This window comes from Dinoponera quadriceps, unplaced genomic scaffold, assembly GCF_001313825.1.
Source record: "Dinoponera quadriceps isolate SergipeBrazil2010 unplaced genomic scaffold, ASM131382v1 scaffold2167, whole genome shotgun sequence".
NCBI lineage: Eukaryota > Metazoa > Arthropoda > Insecta > Hymenoptera > Formicidae > Dinoponera > Dinoponera quadriceps.
In genome coordinates this window covers 607,058-626,339 of record NW_014556702.1, presented here as the reverse complement: position 1 = coordinate 626,339, position 19,282 = coordinate 607,058, and the positions used below count along the sequence as shown (strand labels likewise).

At 45.2% G+C, this 19,282-nt stretch overlaps 2 protein-coding genes across 2 annotated transcripts; one reads left to right on the top strand and one right to left on the bottom strand.

Annotated features, from left to right (window-relative positions):
- The first annotated feature begins 5,852 nt into the window (after positions 1–5,852).
- LOC106747997 (dual specificity protein phosphatase Mpk3) lies at positions 5,853–13,344 on the top strand. The gene is made up of 4 exons (XM_014626115.1): positions 5,853–6,935; positions 7,866–8,051; positions 8,265–8,507; positions 10,080–13,344. Exons 1-4 carry the CDS (start codon positions 6,542–6,544, stop codon positions 10,454–10,456), a joined length of 1,200 nt encoding a protein of 399 aa, XP_014481601.1. The 5' UTR covers positions 5,853–6,541; the 3' UTR covers positions 10,457–13,344.
- An 88-nt stretch (positions 13,345–13,432) lies between these two features.
- LOC106747996 (phospholipase A-2-activating protein) lies at positions 13,433–18,253 on the bottom strand. The gene is made up of 6 exons (XM_014626114.1): positions 17,979–18,253; positions 16,648–17,517; positions 16,234–16,564; positions 15,819–16,059; positions 15,311–15,729; positions 13,433–14,897 (listed from the first exon to the last, which is right to left on the bottom strand). Exons 1-6 carry the CDS (start codon positions 18,116–18,118, stop codon positions 14,568–14,570), a joined length of 2,331 nt encoding a protein of 776 aa, XP_014481600.1. The 5' UTR covers positions 18,119–18,253; the 3' UTR covers positions 13,433–14,567.
- Between the last annotated feature and the right edge of the window lie 1,029 nt (positions 18,254–19,282).

Genomic DNA, 19,282 nt, shown 5'->3' with positions numbered 1-19,282 from the left:
GACCTATTAGCGACTTCGAAATGTCATTCAAAACGGAAATAACAACATACACAAAAAAAAAGTAGAAACACACTCGTACGATTTCAGTCATCCGTTAAGTCCTCCTCGAAATTTTTCGAACCTCAAGGAAATAAACGTTAGATCACGGTCGGGCTCGTCCTTGCCGAAGTGGATACGGCATTTTTGCAAACGCGGACAAATCACGACAGGAGTGGCGGTTTGCGCAAACAGAGCTCGTTCGGCCTCTATTCGCAATCTCGCGATAGCGGGCGATTTCTACGTTCGTGTCTGCGGACGCCCACGTGGTGCGGCCGGGATTTGCATCGTTGTACAAAACGGGACGCTACTCCCAGGGCTCGACACTAGATAACGAGTACACAGATAGTGAAAGTACTTTATTTTCGGAAAGGTCACGATTGAGGTATGACGTCGTGTCACTATATCGTGCCGCTATAGCGGTCGTGTACGTCACGAGGTACGAGGGCGTAGTGTGTTCGCGCGGATAGAGGAGAATGCCTTTTTTACGAGCTCCGACCAAATTCACCCTGTGTAAAAATACCCTCGCCCCAGGTATAAAATAGAACAGCAAGGGCTAATTCACGCGCCGCGCAAATATATCGGCTCCCGGTTATAGCGCGAATTTGAAGCGGCGTCTCACCCCGCATCCCGCCCACCGTTACCTGGATTCCGAAATTTTTTTCCTCTCTTTTCAATCTCCTCCAATTAATTCCGCTTTGTCGATGCGAGGAGGAAATATGCGTATGAAAATCCGCCGGAGGCGCCGCTAGCGAACGAGAGGCGCACGGAAACGCCGCTCCCCTCGTCATTTATATAAGCGGCTAACAATGTATTCGCCGCGTGATACAACCGCCCGCGCGATGTAATATTTAATAAAATCCTGTCTCTAATTCGTTTCAGGGGATACTTTTCTCTACGCCCGCGATCGCTCGCCTCACGTTCGAAATATTACTCCTGCGACTCCAGCGTCGTATTCGTGCTTTTACTCTCTTAGTCAATTCGGTGAAAATGTCACCGATTGAATCAGTGAAACTTCCTGCAGTTAGATTTCTCCGACGGAAACGGTCGCTGCTATGGATAGACATTTCCAGGGAAATTTGCTGCTACTGATCACTGCGGTACTATATTTATAACCACCAGTGACTGTTGACTGCTTTTCAGTGATAATACACTGATTGCACCTTAGAGAGTAGTAACGCTTTTAGCGCTCGTTACCGGCGACGGGTGCAAAAATGAAATTCGTAACGCGGACTGTATTTCTATCGTCGAATCTCGCGGCCGTATAATCCGCCGTAATGATCTTTAGAGGCGTTTCGAGCGAACGTCTCGTGTATTTTGCACGTCGCTCCGCAATGGGGCTCGTTACGAATTCATCGTGCAAGACCTTTCGGTGTGCGCGCCGATAGAGCCGCGCGACGTCGCCCACGTCCGGTCTCTTCCGTTAATTTTTAATTGCGAGGTTCTGCTCATCACGGCGACGGGACCGCCATGTACGTGGACCGCGCGGCAGCGAGCAAAGGACTATAATCGTCTCCGCGTCTCGCAATTAGCCGCATCGCACTATTATTCCCATCGACGATTCCGGGCGCTCCCACGCTTTTCATTATGTCACGTCAAACCTTACCCTGGACATTGTTTCCGAAGGATCCTCCGAGCGCACGTACCAGGATAACAGTTTGTGCAACACTCGCGTTTCCAGATGCTTGACATTTAGCTAGATTTATATTTAGATTCGAATTTGTCTTGATCCGTGCAGCCCGTCAAGAGAACGGCATTTCGAGGAGTATATTACACACGAGATAAACCGAGGCATCATTTTCTCTCTCTCTCTCTCTCTCTCTCTCTCTCTCTGTGCGATTGAAAACGAGCGAAGCGAAAAGTGAAAGAGAGAACAACGTCATCAACGATGTTTCCGCATCTTCCGCAACTGCTTAATCGTACACCTCAAGAGAAGAAGGTCAAAATACCAGGTCTCTCCACTGCATTTTTCACCTTTTAAATTAGACATCTAATTAGATGACTTACATCAGAATTAATCCCGCTTGAAAATTTTGCGCGCGCGCAATACGAGGGAAAATTACAGGGTATCTCGCGTGTCCGAGAGATTCTCTCGCGACTACGCGAGAGGAGGAGCATTTAAAATCGCGCTCTCACGCTTGCCTTAAATCGCCACGCTGCTCCGGCCCGGCGACGCGGGGCCGAAGAGAGACACTCGCCGACGTAAGCCGATCATCCGCCGGAAATCGATATCAAACAAATCGCGTTGTTCGGCCAAAGACTTTCTCTGCCTCCTTGTATCGACGATGACGCCTCCCTCCCTTCCGCTTTAATGTTAAAGCCTCTGCAACTACGGCGTTATTGACGTTAGGGCGAGCGAGAGAGGCGCGCGCGCGCGCGGGGGAGGGCGGTGTTGGGTGCTCACCTTATCCGGCACCCACGCCGGATCGAATCGAATTCGTCGGCACGCGTCGGGTATCCGCGGAAGGTCACAGACGCCCGCGGCCCTATCCGACCTCTCTCTCTTAGTCCTGCCAGCACTCGCCTCTCTTTCTCGCTCTCTCTCTCTCTCCTTCTCGCTCCTCTCTTCTCTGTGTGTGTGTGTTCCCGTTTCCCCTTCCACCCGCTCTCCGGCCACTGTTCTGCCCCTACTTTGTCTATACGTTGCCTCTTTCATCCCCGGCTCGGTCGCTGCCGAGGGGGTAGCGCGCTTAAGCGCGATAAAGCGGCCGCGCTGCGCCGACGGCAGCATGATCGAACGCGAAAATCTTCAACGACAGCCGCCCAAATGAATGGAATGCCGACCCACGCCTGGCAGCCGTCTGATAGGCTGTCGTCCCCTCTGCAAGAGGGAGAGAGGGAAGGGGGTGGGGGAGGAGAGAGAAGGAGAAAGAGAGAGAGAGAGAGAGAGGACGATCGAGCGAACCCGAGCCGAGCCCGATGAACGGGTGAGCCGAGGACGGGGCTTCACGTAAACGCCGTGCGGCAAGGGCCAAGGCCGTATCACTCGATGGCACGTCCTCCCGCATGCTTCGCTTTAACCCTTTAGCCGCGAGCGCCGCACAATGCAACCGTGTACGCACGGTAAGAAGCGCGATTCAGTGAGCCGGCGATTCGGTCGTACGGTTATGCCCTCGATGTTGAAGATCGAGAATTGCTTTCCGACGAGATTCAATCGCCCGGATAGAGTGGCTTCGCCCAGTTTTTGGGTTTTTAGCTTTGGATACCATGTGATAACCGGCTTTCAAGCCGAGATTCCGTGAAGATGAGACTCGCGTAAAATTAGTCGAGGAGAACGGGGTTTCGTTATTTATTCGTGGCGCGCGCTGTGTGCGTGTATGTGTGTGATTCGTCGAAATCTCTTCCCGATAGAGCAGAAGTTATTCCGCGCGGAGTTTCGTCGTACGAAGAAACCGTTTCAGTTCCCGACTCCCGACGGTTTTCGTTCGTGTGTACGTTCGTGCACGCAACTAGAACGGAGAGCTCCGCGGTAACGGCGAGTAAAGTTCGAGCAGTCGATTACGGCCTGTCCATCGGAGTAACCTGTGACGTTATTGCACGCTTATTTCTAGAGAAATGATGATTCGCCGAGTGACATATCGCGTGATTGCGGTAGATCCGTATTAATAATCTGATGCGGCGCAGATAAACACAATCGAGGAAATATATCGAAAAGGAGATACTACTGCAAGTTATTATAAACATCTTCATCGTAGAAGACATCTCAAATACTGGTATCTTGTTCGTATGTGTATATATGTGCATATATGTGTGTGTGTATGTGTATGTGCGCATGCATGCAAAAATATCGATATGGTAATTCTTAAAGGCTTCGTGAAATATTTCGCGTGCAATATTATCGGCCTCTTTTTGAGTTTGCAACTGATACCGGCATTCTTTTCATTCCACCTCTGTGATTCAAACGAAAATCCCCCGTCTCCCTCTCGCTTTCCCATTTAATGTACTCCCGACTGCTATTGTTGCACTAATCATCACGATGCAATCTCGGCTCTTTAACAGCACCGCCTGCAGCCAATGCCGATGCAGAGGCCTACGTTGGGGTCGCATGCATGTGTACGTGCTTCCGTCGAGCGGTTGGGATTGATCCCGTGGGGTCATTGTTTTGTCATATATCTGGGAAATCGTTAGAGAGAGCGGTAGTACTACGTGTGTGTGCGCTGCATGGCTTAGGCGTACTACGCGAGGAAACGTCGATAGCATTATACAATCGCGTAGCACGCGATACGCCGTATTATCGATCGTCGACGATAAGAATTGAACGATTCGAGAGTGTAATCGTAATCGGCGATGACATCTCGCCCTCGATGGGCTCGAAAGATAACGTCTCACCGGGGTAAATACCGAATAGATATTAATTATTAATTATTAAATGCGGATCGACATCATCATATCTGCGCTATGAATGCGGACGAGTGTTAATTATACGCGCGCATGTACGTCGTAAAATCGATAAGCAAGGAGGAAAGTGGCGATATCGATCCGATTAAGAGTGAGAGAGAGAGAAAGAGGAGGGGAAGGGAGGGAGAGAGAGAGAGAGAGAGAGATGCAATCGGGCCGAGGAGAAACGAAACGTTCGACGACGGGGTGACGGGCTCGTCGGTGTCGGCCCTGCTGATGAGAAGCACGTGCACGCGAGTGTGCGTGCGTGTTGGAACGAGGCTCTTGCTCTCTCCCTCTCTCTCGCATGACTCGCGATAATACGCGCCCACGCACGCGTGAGAGAGCGAGCGTGTAGCGTGCGGCGCTCTCTGCTGCACTCCCCTTCCGCCGTTCCGCGGCTATGCAGCCGCACCGACCCCTTCAACGACGGCTCAGTCAGAACCGACCCCCGACCCATCCACTACCCACGCCTCGTTAATGAAAACATCTTTTGTCAATGAACTGACGTCAGCCCGCGCGGCGATTGGACGGCCGCGCTGGCTCACGTGACCGCTGGCGAATCGCGTCGCACGGCGATTCCGTTTCCCCCCTGCGCACAACGCGCCGAGCGCCGCTGTTCCATTCTCGACGAAGGGACACTCGAGGTAAGGTAAGGTGTGGCCTGTGTTGAGAGAGACTAGAGACGAGAGGAGAATCGTGACAGCGAAACGGACAGAAGGGACAGTGTGCGCGTGGAAGCGAGAGAGAGAGAGAGGACGGACGACGCGGGAGAAGGAAGGATAGTGTGATATGTGACGTACTTCGTGTCAGTGGAGGAGCCGCCATCCTTATCGCTGAAGAAGTTACGCCGACTTGCAACCGAGCCTCCTCGGAGCGATGCTGGAGGGATTCGTGAGGTGAGAGGATTCGGACGTTGAGATCGGGATCACCGCGGCAGAGAGGTCGTCGCGCGTCCGTACGAGCAGCGGAGACGGGACGCGCTCGGCCCAGCGCGTACGCGCTGCGAAGAGGCTACACTCTGAAGTTGGGAGCGCGTGCGGCTACTCGCGCGAGGGCGCGGAAGCGGCTGGCGGTGCGCGCGCGAACGAACGAGCGACGACGACGACGCGAAGGATGGAACCACCGTTGCTGGCGCGCCGTGACGGGGCGAGCTCGCGCGAGTTCCGTGTGCCGGGATAGAGCCGCGGCCGCCCTGCAGTTGGACATGCATCTCCCAAACGGCGAGCGTAAACATTCCACAGCCGTGCCGTTAATTGGACGCGTCGTCTTGATTCACGAAAGGATCGATAACCGGAACGAGCTGGCGGCGGCAACGGCAGCGGTGGCGGCGACGCTGACGGCGGTGAAGGCGGGGGCGACGGCGGTGGCCTCGGCAGCGGTGGCGGCGGCGGTAGCGGCGGCGGTGGTGGTGGTGGTGGTGGTGGTGGAGGAAGAGGAGGAGGAGGAGGCGGAGTAGACGCACAGAGCGCGCGGCGTAGTGTCGCAGGAAATGATGGCAACGCGTGAGAACTCGTCGGACCGCGCCGTCGACGGGTGAACGTCGCGCGCCCGCGATCTCGTCCCGGATGCCTCCTCCCGGGCAACGCGTACCGCCACTCAACTCAAAGTGCCATTTCGTCATATCCAGTAAATATTAATTGTAATAAGACGCTTGTAACGGACGCGTACGCACTCAGCACGGAGCGCGCGCGTTTTCTGTACATACACTCATCTACACACTCGGTTATACGACTTCGCGGAGGACGTGCGAGACGACGGCTTCCTCGATGCCGGCGAGCGAGCGCGGTTTCAACGCGTTGGGCGTGTTAGCCGTGGAATCGATGTATCGTGCGAGCCGCTGTCCGGGAGCTCCGTCGAGCGACGACCATTGGAATGATCATCGCGGAATGACGCCTTGACAAGAGCCGCCGTGTATCGCTCGTCGGTGGTGCCGTGTCCAGGAATGACAGAACTCCGATGCTGTAGAGGCTCAAGATTATCACGGTGAAAGAAACTCAGTGATTGCACATACCATTGCACTCAGAGCTGTCTCTCCAAGCGGCACAGCAGTGATTTGTTTGGGGGAGTACAGACCAGAAGGGATCTGAGAGGATACGTGCAACAGGAGTCAGGAGAAAGACACAATATGCCGGGTGGTGGTATGATGGAAGAGGACCTGCTTGGTCCGGAATGGCTGTTTAAAGAACTCAGATCACAGGAGGGTCCTAGCAAGCTTCTTATCTTAGACTGCAGAGCACATTCTGACTTTTCTGACGCTCACATAAGAGGCTCCGTACCTCTAGCCATACCCAGCATCATGCTGCGGAGATTGGCCGCTGGTAAGGTGGACCTTTTGTCCACGATAAGGTGTTTAGACCTGAGAAACAGAGTGGAGGTGTTTCTGTGCGGAGATGAAGGCAGTAGAGGAACATTTGTATTAATTGGTGATTCTACAGATCCTGCAGGCCATCAGGGTGAAACAATACAAGTTTTGAGTCGGAGACTTAGAAGCAGCGGAGGCAATGTTGCCATCTTAATTGGTGAGGAACAGATCATTTTAAGACACACCATAAGTGGATTTAGCGTAATCTACCTCATTAGAATTATCTGGTTCTCAGTTGGAAGAAACTATCAAAATCAAGGTAGAAAAAACTGTTAAATTTGCTTGAAACCAGAATATACCTTTAATTTTCTATTCTTCAAGATAATCAGTTGTGTATGAATATAAGTTTGGAAGCTGCATATGAATATATTTGATAATACTAGCATTCAAATTATTTCCAACTCATAATTAACCTAATCACTTTAGGAACCGTCTGTGTGATTAAATTGTTACTTTAGAAAAGGTTTCTAAATTTAATTATGAACCATCACACAATGTTTGCTAATTATAACTTTGCATCTATATTATTTTATTTTCACACATATGTGCAGGAAAATAGCAGTAGTAATAGTAGTATAGAATGGCTTTCAGAGGTAACAGCTGAAGCATAGAGACTGGTTGTGAATGAAATATTGATTTATGTGGGAGGCATTCCAGTAGAGAACCAGACACTTAATTCTATACCCTGCCTTTATCAGGCTTTAGATAACACTGCTCAGCCATTCAATGTTTTATTTGGCATAAGCAATTCACTGATTGCGTATGTATTAATACATTGAAACAAGGATAACCAATATTTCTCTCTCTCTCTCTCTTTCTCTCTCTGTGACTAGATATAGGAATATGAATGTTCTTTATTTGCATATATGCCATTTATTTTACGTTGTTTTTTTCCTGAGGAATAAAGCATTGTTTCTCCTTGTTTCAAAATAAAATGTTTTTTTTAAATTCTTTTTATTATATTCATGATATATATTTTAAAGAAATGTTATGAACATCTTCAGAAAATTATGACCAAAATTTAGGTCTATTTTAACTTGAAATGATAATTGTAAATAACTATTGCTTATATTATGTTGGTTTATAGGTGGATTTGGAGCATTCAGAGATAGATATCCAGAATGGTGTGAAGGTTGTCAAGCAAATACTGAATGTGCCCCAGGTCAGGACAATAATGATGGCGAATTAATGGGCCTTAGATCCCTTCGAATATCCACTCCACCAACCAGGTCCTATTCGGATTCTGATAGTGACAGCACATGCGATTCAGTAGGTGAGTAAATACTCGATATATTCTCATTTTATGATTAAAAAGAAATTTAATAAACAGTATAGTAGTAAACACCCACACACACACACACATGTGTATATATACATATATATATATATATCGATAAGAAGTGATATGCAATGCATTAACAATAATCGTGTGATATTTAAATTATACATCAACGTTAGTAAATTATTATGTTTATTCGTGTTTCAGGTCCCGAGGAAGATAAAGACTTTCCGGTGGAGATTTTACCTCATTTGTATCTCGGTAACGCGGCTAATAGCGAGGATCGCGAGGCTTTAGCGCGGCACAGGATACAGTATATACTCAATGTCACACCGGATTTGCCAAATGTATTTGAAAGCGCTGGTTCGATAAAGTACATGCAGATACCAATAAGCGATCATTGGAGTCAAAATTTAGCTAGTTTCTTCCCGCAGGCGATTCAATTTATAGGTGAGTAGCAGCATGACGACATGTGTTTCTTCTTGTTTTGCAAGATTGTGTATAGACTTAGAAAATATAAATATACTGGACACGTCACTGAACTTCGTCTAAAGATTTGCGACTTGATTTTATTTGTTATTTTTGAAACAAATTGCTTTTAGCGAGTGTGTTTGTGTATCGAGACGATACAGAACGTCGATCGCTCTCTCGCGGAACTAGCTGCGTGAAACGCGGCATATAATAGCGAACGTTTTCTGCGAATACAAAAAGAGATCCAGCCATTAATTGGCGTTTCGTACGTTTTTATTCGTACGTTTTTATTGTATCTTCAATGAATGTTTCGTCATCGCGCTTCTTCGCTTCCTGGAGTTCAACGTATTCCGTACATTCGTAATACGCGTTTATAACGTAAGCCGACTTCGTCATTCGCGATTTGAATAATGATTGACAGTAAGACTGTTAGACTGAGACTGTACGGATCTATTAGAAACACGCAATAATTAGATTATACGAATATTGAAGATTAAAAAGAAAAGTACAATTATTTATACAAAAGTGTCGGCGATGAGAAGATCTAATATCGGAAATTGAAAGCGATTATTTTGCCGGGCGTCAACAAAAGAGAATATTCTTTGTACAACCGGTTTACGGTTCGCCTCTCGTATTATCTTAACGCGTGTACATGAGAAACGGCAGAATGCGCGAATGACGTGAGCTTTATTTACCGGGCCGGAGCTTTTTCCGCATCAAAATCTCGGCGTGGACCGCTTCTCAAACAGGATTTCCTGTTTAAGAAAGTCCCCGCAGCCTCTGAAAGGGGCATTCTTATAAATAGGTTCGCCTAAATAGAAACTTTCCCACGTGGCGGGCAAGCCGCGCTAGACAATTAAACAACGGATGTCCGGTTAGGTCGAGAGCTATACTTAAGTCTGAATGGCGAGGCTTGGCATTGCTATTGGGCCGGTCTGGCACTTTTGACTGCCCCGACACATACGCTACACAGTTGGCAATCGATTTTCCTTTGTCCACGTCGTTCATACCGAATTTGAAACGACCCATGCATCATTTTCTTTGGCTTTTCGTCGCAATTTCCATTCAATTAATCTCTAATAGACCGGAACACACAACACGGTCAGCTCTGACACAGTTATTAATTAATGATGTTCCGTTTCTAATATTAACTAGATAACAGAGAGAGAGAGAGAGAGAGAGAGAGAGAGAGAGAGAGAGAGAGAGGGATACTACAAATAACGATGTTATATTTTAATTAATTTTCCCAATATAATTTTGATGGATGTAAACAAACCATATGCAACGTGTTTCAATACGTCGACATTTCGGTTATTATTTCCAACAATTGGCATGGAATCGTTCGGCATTGTGCGAACTTCGGCGAGCCGCTTTTAAAATGTGCTTCGCATCTCGTACGCCTCGTAATTTCGCCTTATCGAAGAGGAGGAAGAAAACGACGGTTTGCCGCGGCAGATGCAAGCATCAAATACTTTGTTTCTCCGAATCGAAGAACGTGGGATTGCCGTTACGATTGGCGTTACATTTTCCTTTTCCTTCTTTATCTTGCAGAGGAAGCGCGGAGCTCAGACAAAGGAGTGCTGGTTCACTGTCTGGCCGGGGTGTCTCGTTCCGTCACGATCACCGTGGCTTACCTCATGCACAAGTGCAGCCTCAGCCTGAACGACGCTTTTAATCTAGTGCGTAGCAGAAAATCCAACGTCGCTCCGAATTTCCACTTTATGGAGCAGTTGCATAGCTTCGAGCGGGAGTTGAGGGACCGCGGCGACCGGCACAAAGGCAACGATCAAAGGTGCATCGGATCCTGCCGGCCGGACGGGCCCTGCAACTGCCCGGCGCCCAGCTTCCTCAGTCCAATTGACCTGGGGCTCAGTCCCGACTCGGGGATAGAGTTCGATAGGTGGGCGTCGAGCACACCAGCCGAATGAGACGGGCCTGGGGGGACCCAATACAAGTTTTAGGTCCCTCCGCACACGCGTCACATTTTAGGGAAGCCCTGATCGAAAGGGTGCTCTCTCATGGGATATAAACGCGTTTTACATACTGGTACGTAAGAGACGAGCATCGAAGACCCCCGCCTGTCCCCCGCCTGTCCTGCCTCCCTCCTCCCTCCCGTTGTATTTCCAGGTTAGATTAGGATATATTAGAGGCGTTCGGTGAATACCAAGGAGAAATATGTAGCTCTTAGAGGCATCCAAAGTTAGTTAACTTACGCTCTGGCACCTTCCCTTTCGTGATTTTTCGTTTCTTCCTGTCGAGTCTCTCATTCCCTCGGCGCGGCCGTGTTGGCGGCCACGTTATCGGAGATACGCGAATTGTGAATGTTTACTTCAATTCTCGCTGATTTGTGTTCCGGTAAAGATTAGCTTCTAAAAGTGCGCGTGTGTGTGCCGGGGGCGATACGCGTTCGATACTCAAATCGTACTGTGCGTACGGAGATATGTGTGTGGCGGGGAATTTCTAAAATCATTTCTATGAGAGATATTGAGAACGAATTCTAGTGTACCTTATGTGATTAGTTGCTTGATGTAAATGTAAATGAGACCGAATGTGCGGACACCGTCGTCAAAATTTAGAGATAATTTAGGAATGAGAGGATTAACGCTCAGGAAAAAGAGAGGCATATATATCGCCGATTATAGAGACAGAGGAAGAACAAACAACTTATCTCTTCGTTAGACAATTAGCTTCTCAATGCACGCATGCGTTGAGTAACGCGCCGCGAGCTATTCCCGCGAGGCGCTTGTCTGTCCAGTTGAAATTCTCGATCACGAGGATGATCTGGCGCGTTACGATACGGCCGTCGCGAGCCAAAGGGAGAACAGATATGACTGTTGATTCGTTAACAAAAGGAAGAAAAGAGAGAGAGAAAAAAAAGGAAAAACAGACGAAGCAAACGATTCTCCTTTCTGAGTTGTCGTGGCAGCAATGGACACTGAAAGTATTTTATAAACGAGATCCCACAACTTGTCATCGCGCGCGACCGTAATCGCGTAATCGTAATTGTACATTCTGACGTTATGCTTCCAAGTCGAGAAATCTTTTAGCGTGTACGGTATAAATGGTATTCGAGGTACGTCGGATTCAGCACTGTGTACTCGCGAGGTATGACGAGGATGAAACGCGTACCGCCATACCTCAAAAGAGCTCTAGAACATATATATATATTTTAATACTTCTTCCCCCGAACCCTTCAATTAATGAGGCTGTGTTTATTTTACCGCAAGCGATATTTCATGCGCGAAGTAATCTCTAAACGACGAGTTCCCACCAGGCAATCACAAGTAGTCCAAGGTAAACATCACCGCTTAGTATACTAAGTTCCGAGGTACAAAATTAAGGGAGGTCCTATACGCACAGGGGACGGATTTAAGGTTTCACTACGCGGGCAGGACAATCCGAAAAATTTCTCCAACCCGTGGAGGATCGATCAGTACGTTAATCCGTTCATTAGTTCTCGCGTGATTTCTCGACCGGTAACATTTGTTGACCCCGTGCGAGCGTTTCATTTCGGAGGTTTTCCAATGCCAGACGCCAAAGCTCCGTTCGGCTGATCCTTAAATCCGCCCCTTGTCTTCTACCCTAAACTGATAGTTTGTAAAGAAGTGGAAAAGAAACTCGAAAGGTAATTTTCGACGTAGTTTTTCGAACACACTGAAGTGACTTATCTCGCCAAGGATAATCTTCAATGCATTCTGACCTTCGAGATGCGCGAAAGGTATATGCACGTCGCCTCAGGTACATATGCCAGTAAACTTAAGTTTAAGGGAGGGCACCTTAGGAATCAGTGCATTTCTGTAGGGCATTCCGAATCTCTCCCGCTCACGAGAAGCCAGGCTCGTCATCGGTACAGTGGAGTGTTTAGGGAAATTTATGTCCGAGCCGCTCGGAATAGATAGATGAAGGCGTTATTTTGCGATTTCACTCGTCAAAGGAGTCGGAACAACTCGCGAGGAATCAGTTCACATGCTGCAACACGCGTATTGTAAACAAACGTGCCGACTTTTCAAGGATCTCGTTCGTAAGAACGATTTTTAACATCGGTGGTACATGTTATTACAATCTTTAGTAATTCTGTTTTGAATGTAATTGGTGTTTTCCGCGAAATAACCAAAGTGTCCATACAATACTCGCCCTTTCAAGTTCTTTCTAACGAAGATTAATAACGAATGTTTCCGTGCGTTTCGAGCGAATGTACAAAGGAAAGTTTTATCACTGTTAAAGTAACGCCTTCAAATATCGTCAAATTGGTTTTGTTGTCAATCATCGCCACATACAGAAATCTGAAAGATAATGGTTCCTGCACCGTTACATTTCTGCTGGCATCAGAGCAACTTTAGTCCTTCGGATTTTTTATATAGACACTTTTCTACACGAAAACATCGGGCCTGTGCATTCGTATGTAAACGCAACTAGCTGTATACTGCGTGACAACTCGAGCGCTAAATTGGATTCTGAATTGTACGAATCAGCACTGTTTCTATTATCTTACAGATCTCAGATATATATTGAAAGTTATTTTTGTAAAGAAAAGAAAAGAAGAAGAAATGCATTCACATTCCCATAAATGAGCCAAAATGGCCTGACACTGTAACTACCTTTCATGTAATACATGTATTGTTCATTGAGCATAATTGAAGGTTAATATGAGTGTATACAGTGAATGTTATTTTTCGTGTAATAATTAACTGCAAGAGTTGCAGTAATTGTATAGCTCTTGACTATCGCGGGAGTAAATCGATATACAACTAAGGAAATATATATTTGACGTTAATGTAATAACAATATTCTACTATATATTACACTGTTGTCTGTTGTATGTTTACTGGGCAGCGACGCCCGAGAAATTTAATCAAATATTATGTATATTGCATAAATTATTATTTTATATTCATCGTTGTATATATATTTTAATTTTTTTTTTTCCATTAGAAATACACACAACTTATCTTACCTGAACTACAAGTAATCGATTGTCATTTATAAGCAGGTTTACATTCCACGCAGGTAATTCTCGTCTTTTCTTTCTGATAATTCGTTCGAAGAGTTGCGTAAAATAAAATACGCATGTTACGTGCGCATTGTGCGTATGCCATCATGAGATAGTAATGATTCGTTTAAGTTTCTGTCATCTCGATGTGCGTAAGAGACGTTTGAATTTTTGTTCTTGCATATTTTTATAGCATTAATCGACATTCTTTATTTTTGTATGCTCTGATGTGAAATCGATTACGGAATTTGGAATGTAAGGAGTCTCTTCCTCGATAATTTTATTACCGCTATATACATTATAAAATATATATATGTATCTGGAAGCAACAGATTCGTTCTGTTAGGAAACATTTACGCATGCATTACAAAATGAAATTAAAAGATACGTGAAATAAGTGAACGCATATCATTTCTGAACTCTGAACAGTCAATATGTATGTCAAGTGACGTTTGCGCGAAGCGTTGCTTTACTTTTTACTCGGTTGTAATGATTAATGGAATAAGCGCAAATAAATTGTTAAGATATTGAAAATTTTACTTGCACAAGTTTAATCTCAATAAATTACTGCGGACTCGAAAAATGAGATGTTCAATCTTGTAGAAATATATATGAAACAATCTTAAAACTCTCATTATACTTCGACGTTATACTTCGACCATGTTTCTTTTTTTCTTTGCAAATGTATACTATGATTGTTGCAATAATTAATTGTTATTTAAGTCTTTACGTCTTTGTGGGGATATCTTACAATTCTACGGAGGAGCGGTCCAAATGATCAGCGTTAATTGTATCAAAAAATGTCTTTTTATTGTTTACTGTATTTTATGATTGAGCAACCGAACTGCAAAAGATGCATACATATGAAAACTTATGTTACCTTACGCTTCTGTGATCGCGTTCACCAAGTATATTAGTGCGTGCTAGAATCTGTTTTTATTTTTCATGGGATAAATCATTTTTATTAATTACACTCTTAAACTCGCTTTCTTATTTAGAGTTACCTCTCGTAATGGTTTTATCAGCATCGTATCACTCGCAAGTGTACATTAAGTAATCAAATCGATAATTTGTTTGGAACAGTTTGCCACTTTTTTGGACGCACTAAGGTCGGTCGCACTTTCAGACAGAGTTCTGAGAATGCTCAAGGCGTTTTCGAACCGTCGCATAGCGCTAATCAATTCATTACGATCATCCGGATCTGGTGTAGCAGCCAATAACGTTCCCAGTCCAACTAGAGCTCTGAATATCGCCTCAGATTCGCTCAAACGGGGCAATACGGTGGTAACCAATACATTCAGAGCTCTCGTTCTACCAGGCGTATCATTATACTTATTTAATGCTATGATCAGATTCAATATATACGTCGATATTGCAACCTGGAAAAAATATCTCATTTTGGAGATCGCGTTCTCTCTCTCACTCTCTCTCAGTTTTTATATCGTACAATGTTACTTTATACAAAAATGCATAAAAACTATATTTTAGATTGTATTTTAGATTGTTTATTTTAGATTGTAGATTTGCTTTCGAATTGTTCTTTTTATGACTAGTTCTCTCCCGACTAAAACAACTTCAGATTTTCAATAATGCTATATAATATCGGTATTTTTTCCATATGGCAAGTTTTTTTATGCTACAGAGTTTGGGAAGTAGAATATAAAAAATATGAAAATTTCTCACACATACGGTGTATATGTGTGTGACGTTAATCACGTAAATATAAAAATGTATCTCGTTTTTCAATATCATGCACTTAAACGATTATTTTAATAATTGTTCGGTGACATACCTGATTATTTTTATTTCCGAAGGACTGTAGACTCAGCAAAGATCCGAGCATCTCATCTTTATTATCCAGGCAAAGTTTTTCCCCCTTTTCGTATTGGAACATATTAGCCAACAGTCGGAAGGTGAGCATTTGATTTGACGAGGTTGCGTCGGACTTGACGTGTCTTCGTATAATTGGTAGCAATTCTTCCGTGCACAATTGATCGTTCACCTCTTTATGAAGTACGGTGAGCCTTGCTATATCAAGAGCCGGGAATACTATGTCGTTCGGCCAATTTAGGAGGCTTTTCAGCGTGCTGATAGCATTGATCCTAACTTCTTCGGACACTCCGTCGCTCGTGAGTTTACCCACTGCTTCCAACTTTTCTTCTGGTATTTTATACATACTTTCTTGCTTGGTGTTTAGCTCACGTAATTTATCTGCAATGACATCGAAAGAGTGTCAATACATTTAATCGTCCTCGCATTTCAGTGTGTTTAATAATTATCTCGGAGAATATTTCAATTACCGAAAATGGCAGACAGATTCGCCTGTTCTAACTTCAGGTATTTTAAGTGAGGTATGTAAGAAGGACATATGGACGTGTTGGAAGAAGTAAATGTCGGTGGTGGTACAGTAATATCGGGTGTACTAGACGATGTTCCTGATCCAGGAACGTATCTGCTCCCTCCTGTAAAAGGATCTACAAACTGTGATCCGGTATTCAAGACTGGAGTCGGCTCAGAATTCTTTACTATAAAATTTGCAACCTGAAGCGAAGTACGTAAGTCAATTCCGGTTTGTACTTTCTCCTCGAATTTATCGTCTTGCAATTGGAGTTACTTCAATAAACGAAAAACAAAATGCCTGAGGCAATTATCTTTCGTCAAATACAAAACACCGTACGAACGCTGAAATCGATGCTTCTCACGGACTTTCCATACCTGATCTAAGAACAATTGACTGAGATTATTGTCGTGCAGGAACTTTTGTGCAGCGTGCCAGGGATCCTGACCCTTATTATATGGAAGCTTCAACGGTGGCACGCCGTCTTGTATGTCGACCGAGAATACGTAATCGTATTCTATGCCATTGTAAAGCTGTTTTCCAGAGGTAGCCGCGGTGCTACCGGACGCACCCATCACATCACCGATTCGTATCCACCGTTGCTCATTCTGCGACCAACTGTACGCCCTGACTACATCCCCTTCGTTCACGATCTTTGTCTGTCCGTCACGTTGACCGGGCTGTAGAAGAACTCTTGAATCCGGCAAACTGTTAACAACGCAAATCAAATTCAATATACAATGTATAAGTGTAGAGAAATCTATTGTGTTTGGTCTAAATAGCATACTCACTCTCTTACGTTCATGTCTCCGATTACCTGCTGCGCATTCAGAATGGTATTTGCCACTTCTTTCTCAAATGCTTCCAGTATCTCCATGTTCGCGTGTCGCTCGGGATTGGACGAGAATATTCTCAGGATGCCGTCGGAACTGCCGGCAATTATGTCGCCGTTCGAGAATAAATCAATACACCATATCGACTGCGTGGGCAAAACAATTGTTTGACTTATTTCCGCATTGTGCCATACTCTGAGAGTCCTGTCTTCGCTGGACGAAAAGACGTACGTGCCATTCATGGTGGCTGATATGCTGTAAATATAATTTTCATGGCCACAATAAGTGCCCAAACAAGTTCCAAGCTTGGCGTTCCAATGCCTTATGGTGGCGTCGTTTGCACAAGTTATAAATTCATCCTCTTTGATGTCAGTTATGTCACGGACGCAGTCAGTGTGTCCTGTTAACTTGTGCTGTACAACACCATCTCTGTTCCATACTATAACCAGCTTGTCGGCTGATCCAGTTATTATATTACCGTTTGACAAGTCAGCTACACACCATACTGCAGCTGTATGACCCACAAGATTCAATTGTGGCTTACTCAGATCTTTCATGTCCCATAATTTTGCTGTCAGGTCCCACGAACTGGAGAGAAACGTATTTTCCTTTTTACCGGTTCTCAAATTACACACGGTATTCTGATGTGCTGTTATCGTATGCATAGGCACTGTCTCGTTCGCCACATAGATACATATAGTATTGTCATTGCTGCCGGTTATGATGTAACCGTTGGGACTTGTCTCTGAAGGATTTATTACACACACTGCACTGACAAAGTTAGTGTGGCCTTTGAGTACCACACTTTGCACATATTCGGTCCCCTTCCTGCAAGAAATTCCAAATATTAATAAAAATATTCTCGCTACATTACAGGAATTCCTTAATAAAGTTAAGAAATGTCTTTTAGTATTCAGTATTTCGTTGAGAATTCTGTTCCTTGAGAATGGTTTATAATATAGAGCATCTCGCCAATGAAAAATAACTATATCGAGTATAATTTTTCGAGAACGTTCTTGTCATCTAATAAACGTAAGTTCTTGTTATCTAATAAATGTGGAGTTAGAAGCAGTTTCAAATACATTTTTCTTAGAATCTCACTCTCAGAGAGCAAGCTTGAGTGTGTTCTGATGTGCACTTAGCCTCTTTCACCACATACACCGATAGGAGAAAGGATAGAACTCGAGAGTAGTGAAATCAAATGATCGAGAGCAATGCAAGGACAGGCTGTGAAGATGAGATGACGCGAATTTTTGTGTGCGCGATCGCGTTTGCGATCAAGAACCAACCCGCTCGGTTTCCATACGCGGGCGGTCTTGTCCCGGGAGACCGACACGACGGTGCCGTCCATGAATGTTGCCACCGCTCTCACGTCCGCGGTATGTCCGAGCAACACAGTGCTCAGCTTGTATGGCGGCGGCTTGGCCATCGTCAACGCGGCCTCGTCTCGTTCAACGACAACCCCAAGTACGTCAACTTCGCGCGATTACGCGATTCACGCCCCGCATAAATCTCACCACACGCTCCTGCGCCGCGATGACAGACGCAATCCGAACCGCGCACGCGCCATGCGCTTCATGTTATTCTGACATTCGGCTGTGTCACGCATGAAGTTGGGCATTTCCGGGTCGGATGTCCGTCTAGCTGCACTCTATCGGATTTTCTGCGTTCCAAATAAATTAGATACACTCGAGATGTGATTGAAGTGAATATTTATTAATTAAGATTGAAGTAAAAGTAATTGGGACTTGACGATAGAAGGAGTGTGAGAGAGAAAAATTATACACCAAAGTACCGAAAGTGCAGATAAAACGAATATATATACGTTTATGCATCATGATTACCGCGCTTATAACCCAAAATTATTGTTTTTTGATTAATTTAATACTGTATAACTTGTTATTTTATTTGCTTTCCAATGTTACATTTAATCTTTCATGCGCACGACGTTTGTAGTTATTAGAACTGCCCTACGCATGCGCAGTCGTTATCTTCATCGCTCACAGTGTCGCGACCATTCGAAATCGTTTCGCGTTCTTTCGTGCTTTCGTACGAAAGTTTACCTCGCGTGTGCAGAAAAGTACGTCCGGAACGGCGAATGAAGAATCGCACGATATCGGCGATACCGGAAAGGACTTGTTACTATAATATATCCCTGTTCAGTAAGTTATTCTTCGCAAGCAAGTTTAACGAACACGCTGTGTCCATTGAGAGGTTGGAATGAACTTGCCGCGTCGTGTCGTTCTGCTTCTCATTCATTCAACGATCTATCGCGCGGGAATGAAAAGTAACATCGGACGATCGATGCAAACGCAATTGCATGACGATAAAACGCGCAATTATGCGACTTGCGCCGCAATGACGAACGTGCATCGGCGTGAAATTGTCAGCGCGTCATTTTCTTTTATCCTTGTTTAGAAAAGTATCGCGCGTGAAGTGAATATCGAGAGCATCCGATGCAATCAGCCAATCAGCTCCTTCTGAACGTGTCGAGCAACTGTGAGCCATTTTTGAAAATAGTGAAACTTTCGCATCATGGCGGTTCGGGCGTTGGTGCGAAATCGCGTTCGTCCCGTTTTCTCCTTCGTTCGAG